Here is an 11326-nt window from a genome sequence, read left to right on the forward strand (position 1 = left end):
GGATTTTTGAAAATTCAACTCCTAAGGGGGTGAAATAGGGTTTTGAAATTTTGTAGTCCAGGCGGACGAAGTCGCGAGCATAAGCTAGTCTTCTATAAATCTTGAGCCAAGCATTTTGAACGTTTACTGCAACGTTTGCTTGATGTTTGAGTCAGACATTTACGTGCTTGGCGGTGATTGATGCGATTTCATATTTTTGCTTGACGCGACCGACGACGTTCGGACACATTCGAGATATATGAGAAAAGTACCGTTTGCTTGATCAAGCCGCTTGGAGCGACCGTCAAGCAGCTTGATTAAGCAAAACTATAGTTCGCGACAGATCAAGATAGCAATCAGCGTACCTATGAGGCGGGGGGACGCCCCGCACACTCGCACGTTACCCGCGCTATCCCGCACCGGGTTGGCGCGAGGCTGTGTGGGTGTGCGTGGTGTCCCCCCGCCTCATACACCGACTGCCATCTCAAGCTGTCGCGTACTATAAGTGCTTGACGTCAAGCCGCATGACCGTCTCAGAAGCCCTTTATACTTTGCTAGAAAAGAGCAACCGCAGAGTTTCTTGCTAGTTCTTGTCGGCAGGAAAGACATTCAGAACCAGTGTAAAAGTTGAAAAAAGTTTATTTGAATGAAATAATCTTTCTATTTGTATTAGTTCGATGTCGGTCTTTATAGTATTTTCGCAAAAAGTTATTGCATTGCACACAAAAAATGTAAATAATCCGTGACTGCGGTTTGTTAAGTTTAATGTAACACTTAATAAAATTAATTAGTGAAATCATCCTATAATAGATACTAGATAAGTAGGTAGGTAGGTACTCAATTTTGTTTTTAATAAGTATAAATTTAAAATTTTCTAACCCAGATAATTACCTAATTGGTTACCTATTTTTTTTAAAGTAGGTACTTTATGTTGTAAAATCAGGTACCTACTTACCTACCTCTTGATCATAATATGTAAGCTATGTTTATTAGAAGTTTAAGGCTACATCTACCATGATTACCTACACAATTAACATGTCATGGTAAGTAATTAAAGATTTATATTTTCTTATCTAGGCTCTGCTAATTCCTTAGCACTGAGTAGTAATAACACAGAATAGTTAACTACATATATTTTGTGCTATTTATTTATTCAGGAGTGGCAGGCTTGCAGTTCCTGTATCGCTTAGGAACCTAGAACGATCGATCTATTGTAATCGCGTAATGTAAATAAATATTTTCAGTTCCCATTCAATACGGATTGCTGCTATCTTTCACTATGCTATTGTTAGGTAGATACCTACGCAGCTGTTAACAATTTTGTTAATCCAATTTAATAATTTCATGGCAGGTCAGCAAATCTTTTGTGCTGTATAGCGATATAGGCGTGCTACTATTAGAGACAGAGAGCCAGCGCGTACCAGACCTTCGTTATTTTATAAAAGCTGAAAGTTTCTCTGCATATTGTCCGGGATCCGGGATCCCCATCTGTCTGTCTGGCAATGCATGACGTGATTTCTAATACTATTCTGAAGAAAATATAAAAAAAATTAGACTTTATACTTCGACGTAAGATATATTACCGGTTATCTCCCAAAGCCACCATGATCCAAACAAACATCAAAACAAACATTCCTTCTAGTGTTGGGGACAATACGCCGAGAAACTTTCAGCTCTTATAAAATGACGAACTTCTGGCACGCGCTGGCTCTTTGTTTATATACAGTGTGTTCTGTATGGAAAGGACAGTGTGGCCTAGTTGTGACAACCCATATCAATCGATCGCGATTGTTAAGCAACGTTGATCCAAGTCGGTAACTGGATGGGTGCCCGACTTTGGAGGTCCCAATTTAGAGTCTTCGTTTTCTCCGTATTTGGAGAGCATGTTAACCAGCCCCGGTTATTATCACTAATATCTGACACTATCTGTAAAGCTTCGAAATCTCGTTCTCTTATAGTCGAGTTGTATGCGGAAGGATCTGGGAACCCGCCGCATTATTATCCGAAGAGAACTCCTACCATCATGTGATTAATTATATCCTTACAAAAACGATACATAATATAGATGGACCTTATGTTGACGGTTTGACGGGATGGGGTAAGCGCTCAGCTGCCATCGTACGGCAAGACACGCTTGAGTGGCGCCGCGTACTCTGTTGCACGGCTCTTTCACCTTCGCAATATTGACGCCTATAAAACCTTGTCATTGTCACAACGTGACTTTACTTTCATTTTAACGCAAAGCAGAAGTACTACTCCACAAAGCGCAAGAGCAATAAACCCTTAACGAGAACTTTCTGGGTTCACACCCCATTCAAAATGATTAGATTAGGTTTCCTGGTACGATCACTAAAAGAATACGAAGCTTTGGTAAATAAAGTTCGCTTCTATAATTTAATACTAAAGTAATTGTTAACTTTTCAGTTCATAGTATGGATTGTGTGCGGGAGTGCATTTTCCAGTGACGAAGAACATGATGCATACTTTAAGTCTTTGGGATTTAATTCCTATTTTGACGACCAAGATTCGGGTAAGCGATTTTTAATAGTATTACTTAATAGTATTTAATGCGCACGCTTTTACCGTGAGTTTGCACTAAAAACATTAATATTGTGAATATTTGACGAAACGTTTTATGTGATTATCGCATCTGTTAACTAGTTTTATTGAATTTACGTCCGCACTGCAGAAAATCAGGTAAATTCTTTGGCAATTATTTTAAATCATTTCAAAGGCTATGAAATGTCAAACAACTTGTTTAACACAAATTCCATTACAATACAAACGCAGTTCTATACATAAAACAAAGTTTCAACATGTTTTTATGTAGGTACCTAAATGTTTGTCAGTGCAAACTCACGGTTATGTTTACACGGTATGTTGTTAATAACTGCTTCATGTGCTTACAGGCGTAGCATCGTTGGCTTCAAATCAATATCCACAGTTATTCGATACAGTTGTTAGTAGTTCAAATAACTTTGGTTCTAATCCCATTGCGAGTGAAAGCTTTTTTCCGTATGGCAGGCCGGCTAAGCTAGTAGCACACCAGCAACCGCAGCAATCGAACCTTAATATTGCACCCAATACGCAGCAACTTAGTCCTTTGAGATATGATATAAGAACCATACATGACCCCAATTACAAAGTTTATAAGGCAGAAGAAAATGAAGAGAAAAATAATTTAGCACCGTTGAAAAAAAACCCTACAGATGCCGTTTACTTTCAACCTTATATTAATGTTGAAGTAAAGCATCCTTTAGAGTATCGCAAAGAAGATTTGAATGAAAACTTCGAAGGTGAACAAAAATACAAGCAAAATCCTTATATTGCAGGGTCAGCTCGTTTTCGGCGTTATACTGGAGGACGAAGCAGGGAAAACTTGAAAAAAGCTGAAGATGACGAAGAGGATGATCCTTACAATTATAAAGCAGAATACATATCTAGACCAAAAGCTTTCGATGAAGGTCCCTATAGCAGCCCATATAAAAAGAAAAAAGGTTCTAAAGACGAATATGAATATCCTTACAGCTATGATTCAGGATACGACCATAAAGAATATGAAAGGATAAAGGAATTATCTGAGAAACAAGCTGCTGAAATTAAGCAAAATCCAGGAAATTGCCATGAAGTGAAAAAGGATGGTATGTCGTGTATGACATGTAAAGACCCCAAAACTGGAGGAAACTATGAATCCTGTTCCTATGTTGCAGAACCAAAGAATAATAAATACGCATATTCGAAAGAAAGAAAATATGATAGTAACGACGACGCTGATGAGCCCGAACAAAAATCTGATTCTCCGAAAAAATCTGAAAAACACCATTCAAAGAAAGACGACACTACTTCCCAAAAATTCACTAGTGCTGAAAATGAAAAACCTTACAGCAGCTATAAACAGGGAGACGACTCAGACAGCGCCAATGGTAAATATAAATATGGCGCTCCTCAGAAATACACTGCTGAAAATCAAAAACCTTACAGCAACTACAAACAGGCTGACAACTCTGACAGCCCCAATGACAAATACAAGTCCTATTATACCCACTCCACCCAACCTAAGAAAAGTGAAGCTCTTCGTGCAGCGAGTAGTGAAGAGAGTTCCGAAGAGGTCACACCGAAGCCGTATAATTATAAAACGGCATTACCTGGCTTTTATACCGACAATGAGCCAAAAAAAGATGTTGAGAATGTATTGGCTGAATTTAAAAAGAAAGACAGATCAGCGTGTAATAAGGTTACGAAGAATGGGATGACTTGTTATCAATGTCTTGATAAAAATGGTTTGAAGAATGAAGAGTGCATGTTTGTATCCGAGTCAGCACCAAAACAAAGCCACTTAGCATATCAGGAACACAAAGAATTTACCTCCAAACCGGCAACACTAAACGGCGGAAATGAAGGAGCTGAAAGTCAAACTGTAACCACAAACTCCCCGCCAGCGCAGAAATCGGCGGCATATGCAGCGTCTACAAATTATAGCAAAAAGTTGAAGCGCAAAAAGGCACCACAGACTACCATAACTGAGGCTGCTACTAACCCAGCGGCAAAAACTACCCAAAAAGTTAAGAGAAGCGAAGGGTCTAAATCTCAGGAGTATGAGGGCACTCCTGTCGACGTCTCAAATATAGCACCTCCTGAAGAATTCGCAGGCGTGGACTCAAAAGGCGCCTTTTGGGCAGAAACACTGCCGCGATACAGCGCAGCTTTGGGTGTTTCGCTCCCTGAATTTATGCTATCGAGATCAGAGCACGAAGCTTCGTTCGACGAAGCTGTTGCGGGAGCGTAGGTTGGGCAACATTGTTAGTCAACATCAAGCATAAATAGAGCGTGGCAGTTGATAGATTTCCAATGAAGCCTGAACAAAATGAGACGTTTATTGCATAATCAAATTGATTTCACAGATCAAAGAGGCTATCTAGATAAGTTAACGTAAGGTAGGTACCTAACTAATAAGTGTTGTAACTTGTAACGATAGCTGTTTTGTGAAACTATTCTCAATAATTTTAATAGTTAGGTACTCCAATGTATTATCTAGCGTAAGGAATCGTTGTTGTTTTTGGCATAACTGCTCAACTAAAGCAATTTATTGTTAACTAGTTTTAAATATTTCAATTAAATAAAAACTTTTATAAAATAATCAGTATTTTTTCTTGAGTTCATCCTTGAGTTCGTATCCTTCCAGACTCCAGTTAAAGTCTACGGTGATAGCCTAGTTGCCTATTTGTTGAGTCAAGACTTTGTCGGCGGGATCCGGTCGGAAAAGCACCTCTAACTTTTCGAATGATGTGTTTAACCGACTTTCAAAAAGAAGATGGTTCTCAATTCGGCCCGTTTTTTTATGTATTTGTATGTACACCGATTTTTTTGAGGTTTCTGGACCGATTTGCAATTTTTTTTAAGTAATTAAATATCATACATGTACCTAGGTATGACAAATGCTAAAATTAAATATCACTTGCTTTGACGCTGAAGGGAAAACATCGTGAGGAAACCTGCATGCCTGAGAGTTGTCCATAACTTACATTCTCAAAGGTGTGTGATGTCTGCCAATCCGCCCGGAATCGAACCCCCGACCCCTCTTATAAGAGGCCTACGTAAGACGTAATATAAGCTAATTACTAAGCTATCACCGCTTTTTTCCTCGTAAGGATCATTATCATCATCAACCCATCGCGCGTTCCCTACTGAGCACAGGTCTATCAGAATGAGAAGTATTGGGCCATAGTCCTCCACGCGCGCTGGTCAAGTGCGGATTTGCAGACGTCACACACATTTGAGAACGTTAAAACGAAAAAGTGATGATAGCCTAAGTAGTAGTTAAGACGTTTCCTTTTATACAAGAGGTCGGAGGTTCGATCCCGGATGGATTGGTAGATTTCAAACACCTTTGAGAACGTTATGGAGATTGCAGGTTTCCTCACGATATTTTCCGTCGCCATTAAAGCAAGTGATACTTAATTGCTTAAAACGCTCTTACTTCGAAAAGTTCGAGGTGCGTGCCCGGGATCAAACACGGAAGGACATTATTAAACCTCCGGTATATCACTTGGCCACTGTGTCAATATATTATTATCTACATATTATACAGTGAGACGACGCCATTTATATTTTGCGACGAGCCCGCTTTAATTCAGCTCTGAAATACCAGACGAGTACATACCAACGATCGATTCTCTATTCCTCCCACGTCTCGCCCGTTACTCCGCAGAATAGCTTTGTCTGGACGTCTCTCGTTGACCAACTGTATTCAAATGTATCTCTTAGTCTAGGCTAGGTATACCTACTATAGATCAGTATTGAGCAAAACAGGTCAACGTCACTGATTTAAATTGTTGGCATGAAATTCGGTCAGCGTGCTAGATGTCAATACAGTTGTGATGTTCTTATTTTTACTGGTAATTGTCCAAGATAGGTACGTCACAAAGGAGTGGCCGTTGGCAAATCGGAGTCGCCGATAAACGAGAGAAAGTAATTAATTTCAGTTTCACTCTTCCCAGCTTCAGTTCACTGTTCTGCGATTTATAAATAAAACTGTTTGATTGGTTATACGTCCTAATAATAAAACGTTTTCATAATAAACCCGCTACAGCAGTGCAGTTTCGAGGCGTACAGCGAAAAGTACTTGTGTTCCTTTGTATTTTATTTGTAAGTAAATGACTTAATTTATCAATTTATCTTAATCAGTAGGTATATTTTAAAAAAGACGTCTTTTATTCTTGTCCGTAAGTATCAATTTTGCCTTTTGTATTTTTTAACAAATTTCCATAATCCATTCCGATACAAATACTTTTCGGGTCTGAAAATATATATAAGTAAGTACAACTTATTTATTGAAAATCTTTTATTTGAGTACCTACTTATTTATTAAATCTAATTTTTATTACTAACATTTAAACTGATTAAATGCGAAACTGTTTATTAGTTTGTCCTTCAATAGAGCCGCAACGGATCGACGTGATTTTATGCATGAATATAGGTAGACGTCCTGTAGAGTAACTTAGCATAGGCTACTTTTTATCCCGGAAAATCAAAGAGTTCCCACGGGATTTTTAAAAACCTTAGTCGCGGACTTCAGATACTTAAATAAGAACTTACAAATAAAACATTTATTGAAATAGAAAAAACAATAAGTAGGTACTATTTATTATCATCATCATCACCATCGCCGGCTCACTACAGAGTACGGGTCTCTTCTCAGAGTGAGAAGGGTTTTAGCCATAGTCTACCACGCTGGGCTAAGTGCGGACTAGCAGACATTATTATTTCATATAAATTAATAAAAATACCTACTGTATTCTATTCTACCTAGTATAGTAGGTACCTAGGTGTAATGTGACTTTATTAAGAACTAGCTAATGCCCGCGACTTCGTTCACGTGGATTTTGATTTTTAGGGTTCCGTAGCCGAATGGCAAAAAACGGAACCCTTATAGATTCGTCATGTCTGTCTGTGTGTGTGTCACAGCATCTTTTTTTCCGAAACTATAAGAGCTATACTGTTGAAAATGTTAAAATAAGAGAGTGATAAAAATAAAAAAAATATATGATGTACATTACCATGCAAACTTCCACCGAAAATTAGTTTGAACGAGATCTAGTAAGTAGTTTTTGATTTATCGTTGCAAAATGTCGATAAAATACGATTGTACTACGGAACCTTCAGTGCGCGAGTCTAATTCGCACTTTGCCGGTTTTTGGAAATCCGGTGGGTGGGTTTGATTTTCGGCTATAAAGTATCTTAAGTCACTCTCCAAACTTTACTTTAACTACACCCATGCAAAAATTCACGTCGATCCGTTGTTCCGTTACGACGTGATTGAAGGACAAACTGACAGACAAACAAACTTTCGCATTTATAATATGGGTAGTGATGACAATTTCTAAAATGTAGGTTACTACATTTTACGAAATTGTGAAAGGCACATAATATGGTATAAAACCATAGACATTATGTATATTAATCGATGGATAAAACAAAATGTTTCGAAATTTGATTTTAGAAGTAAATAGTAGCTACGTACCTAGGTACGTCTACTAGGTAGTAGGTACGTACGGGTGAGCTGAATGGGATGAATATGCTAATATAACACGTCGATTGCGGCCAAGCGCTAGTCTATAAATTCAAAAAATAAGTACCTACGGAACACTAAATAGAACTCTAGACCTATCTCGATGTTCTTTAACCGTTAGTTCACCAGATTTCTCGACCTCTATATTTTATATCTTGTCACAGTGCCAAGCAAGATTCCAATAAAAAAATTGTATTGCGTAGTTGTTTCATATGGAGCAGAATGTGTTTATTTTTGTAGCTAACGCAAGACGCCGGCTTTGATAAAGCTTCAACTGTTGCTTGAAAACTTACGGCCTCCCTATTTCTTATCTAAATATATAAAAGGAAAAGGTGACTGACTGACAGATCTATCAACGCACAGCTCAAACTACTGGACGGATCATGCTGAAATTTGGCATGCAGATCTATTATGACGTAGACGTCCGCTATGGAAGGATTTTTGAAAAATCAACCCCTAACGGGGTAAAACGGGATTGAAATGGGCGTAGTCCACGCGGACGAAGTCGCAAGCATAAGTTAGTTTTTTAAATGAAATAAAAAATCGGTCAAGTGTGACGACTCGGACTCGCACACGAATGGTCCCCTAGCTACCATCAAATAAGAAATAACACTTTAATTTTTTTATTTTTTTTTCATGGCGACCACTTTCAAATTTTATTATTTGTTGTTGTAGTAACAACAGAAATACACATTCTGTGAAAATTTGAACTCTCTACCTATTACGGTTCATGAGATACATCCTTGATCCTGCTAACAGACGGACGGACAGCAGAGGCTTAGTATAATAGGGTCCCGTTGGTACCCTTTGGGTACGGAATCCTAGAAAATAAAATACATGTACTTACCACTTAGTACCCCACACACACAGTAGTAGTAAACAGTGATACCCCACATGCTAGGGTAAAAAACCAGCCAAGTGCGAGTCAGACTTGCGCCGCGAGGGTTCCGTACTGTAGTCGTATTTTTTGGACATTTTGCACGGTAAAACAAAAACTATTATGCATAAAAATAAATAGTAATCTGTTTTAGAATGTACAGGTAAAGCCCTTTCATATAATACGTTTGGTATATTAATCTTGCTTTGAAAATTAATATTTACTAATGAACATATTTTAATTTTTTTTTGTGATGTAAACAACAAATTCACGGTTTTCCCTCGACGTCCATCTTCTAGTCGGAGGTCGGGGGTTCGATCCCGGGCACGCACCTCTAACTTTTCGGAGTTATGTGTTATTATTATAAAATATCACTTGCTCTAACGGTAAAGGAAAACATCATGAGGAAACCTGCATGCCTGAGAGTTCTCCATAACGTTCTCAAAGGTGTGTGAAGTCTACCAATCCGCACAAGGCCAGCGTGGTAAAGGCCAAAACCCTTCTCAGCTTTGAGAGGAGACCCATGTTCTGTAGTGAGCTGGCGATGGGTTGATCATGATGATGATGATGTGCTATAAGACCTACCTTCCGATTCTAGGTCAACAGGAAGTACCTTCTAGGTTTCTTGACAGACAGACAACAAAGTGATCCTATAAGGGTTCCTATTTTCCTTTTGAGGCACGGAACCCTAAAACCATCTTCTAGGCAAGCTCACTTCCATCTTTAGGCTGCATCTTCACGTGCCAGCAGGTCTGATTGCCAAGCGCAAGTCAATAAATTAAAAAAGTCGATGTTATAAAAAATAGAGGTATATTTTCTTTAGTCGAACAATAATGAGCAAAGAGTCAGAACAGATGTTCGAAGAAGAGGAATACGTAGATGTACGCTCTCTGCCGCTGAAGCCCCCACAGCCGGCGCCGCTCCACGACAAACCTGTTCGTCGTGTGTGGCATCCCGTCATGTGGGACAACTCCGGCGCCGAAACGCCCATAGCCGATAATTCAGACGAAGAACAGGTACAGTGCTCAAGTACATACAAATACAAGTAGTGCAATCTGAAGTTGCAACATGCCGGTAATCGTTACTTAAGATTGAGTTAAAACGAGACAGATTTATATGAGATATAACTCTGTCTCGTTTTAACTAAACTTAAGTAACAATTAAGCGACGCTGAGTACGGCTGTAAGCCTCTTACTAAGGAATAATTAATATACAAACCCTCTGAGATCTGTTTTTGTACAATGCGCAGTCATATGCCTCGAGCTCAGACTGGACTATTTGTTTTGCGCGCACTAGGTATGGGTAGGTACTCTTCATTGACATAATGCCATGGTTTTTTGTTTCAAATATAATATTCCATACTAGCTGATGCCCGCACTATGTCCGCGTAGATTTAGGTTGTTAAAAATCCCGTGAGCACTCTTTGATTTTCCGGAATAAAAGCTTATCTCACTCCTCAGGTCTTTAACTATATCCATGCAAAAATCACGTCGATCTGTTGAACCCCTCGCGCCTCCTCTACTTCTGTCCCGGTGGCAAGTTAGGCACATCATCAACCAATAGACATCCACTGCTGGACATAGGTCTCTTGTACGGACTTCCACACGCCACGGTCTCGCGCCGCCTGGATCCAGCGGCTCCCTGCGACTCGGCACATACCGATCTCAAATCCCAATGCAAATAGGAATGTTAGCAGGATTTGGAAGCAAGCGGCATCGCGTCAGTTTAGTCGTTCCTCTTTCTAACAGACTTAGTAGGCCAGTGTCTAAATCACCACGATTTAAGAATGAAATTCCTTACAGCATCAGGGTTGAAGAGTTGGGTCCTCGAGTTTAACGATAAAGTCTTTACTTGGTAAGTGCCCCCAATATTAATTTATAATCGACAGTTTCTAAGTCCAATCAGGTTTGGTGGTCAGGTTCCCTGCAGCATCAGGATTGAGGAGTTGGAATCCAAATTTTTTATGTGAGAATATCACAAAGTTTCGCAAATCGTTAGCTCGGGGGCTGTGCACGTGTGCGGGGCGTTGCCTCCCCGATTGCCATCTCGACCTGTCGTGAACTATAATATGTTATTTCAATGTACCTATATGACATCAATGTTATTAAATATCATTTTATTTTCAGAAAAATGCAGCAAGATCGAGATCCAGGGAGTACCCACACAAGCAGCGCATACGCAACTTGAAAAGATTAATTGCAGAGGGAAAAGTCAAGCCCAGCTCTGAAACTCTGATATTCTTCCTATGCAACAAATTCGCGATATCAGAGGATAGGCAATCTAAATTTTCCTAACAAACTATGTAAATTTTGTACAGTTAACTAATCAAAATTAACCCTCATGGTTAGATGAAGTAATCGCGATTGGGTGTTTAGAATGTCCACTTGATGGATGCCTTCAAA

The 11326-nt window shown here is 39.2% G+C and overlaps 3 protein-coding genes across 6 annotated transcripts in view; 2 read left to right on the plus strand and 1 right to left on the minus strand.

Moving 5' to 3' along the window:
- The window catches only part of LOC117996531 (mpv17-like protein 2), a 204275-nt gene that overhangs the window by 24152 nt on the left and 168797 nt on the right, over positions 1-11326 (minus strand). The window lies entirely within an intron of this gene.
- Positions 2398-5108, plus strand: LOC117996526 (protein starmaker-like; the record flags this gene model as incomplete). The annotated part of the gene is made up of 2 exons (XM_034984587.2): positions 2398-2509; positions 2889-5108. Coding segments are annotated over 2 exons (1989 nt in total), but the record flags the coding sequence as incomplete, so codon positions are not given.
- Positions 6333-11222, plus strand: LOC117996536 (uncharacterized). Of its 4 annotated transcripts, none has more exons than XM_034984603.2 (3): positions 6333-6447; positions 9748-9940; positions 11051-11222. In XM_034984603.2, exons 2-3 carry the CDS (start codon positions 9758-9760, stop codon positions 11216-11218), a joined length of 351 nt encoding a protein of 116 aa, XP_034840494.1. In that variant the 5' UTR covers positions 6333-6447; positions 9748-9757; the 3' UTR covers positions 11219-11222. The 4 variants fall into 4 exon arrangements, with proteins under 4 accessions (XP_034840494.1, XP_034840492.1, XP_034840491.1 ...); XM_034984601.2 differs by lacking the exon at positions 6333-6447 and adding an exon at positions 6456-6613; XM_034984600.2 differs by lacking the exon at positions 6333-6447 and adding an exon at positions 6457-6624.

Source organism: Maniola hyperantus, chromosome 3 (assembly GCF_902806685.2).
Source record: "Maniola hyperantus chromosome 3, iAphHyp1.2, whole genome shotgun sequence".
NCBI lineage: Eukaryota > Metazoa > Arthropoda > Insecta > Lepidoptera > Nymphalidae > Maniola > Maniola hyperantus.

Excerpts from the sequence above, each read along its gene's own strand:
- LOC117996536 (XM_034984603.2), top strand. The coding sequence starts at position 9,758 with ATGAGCAAAGAGTCAGAACAGATGTTCGAAGAAGAGGAATACGTAGAT. Across the intron at positions 9,941-11,050 it reads ATAATTCAGACGAAGAACAG|AAAAATGCAGCAAGATCGAG; the intron begins GTACAGTGCTCA and ends TTTTATTTTCAG.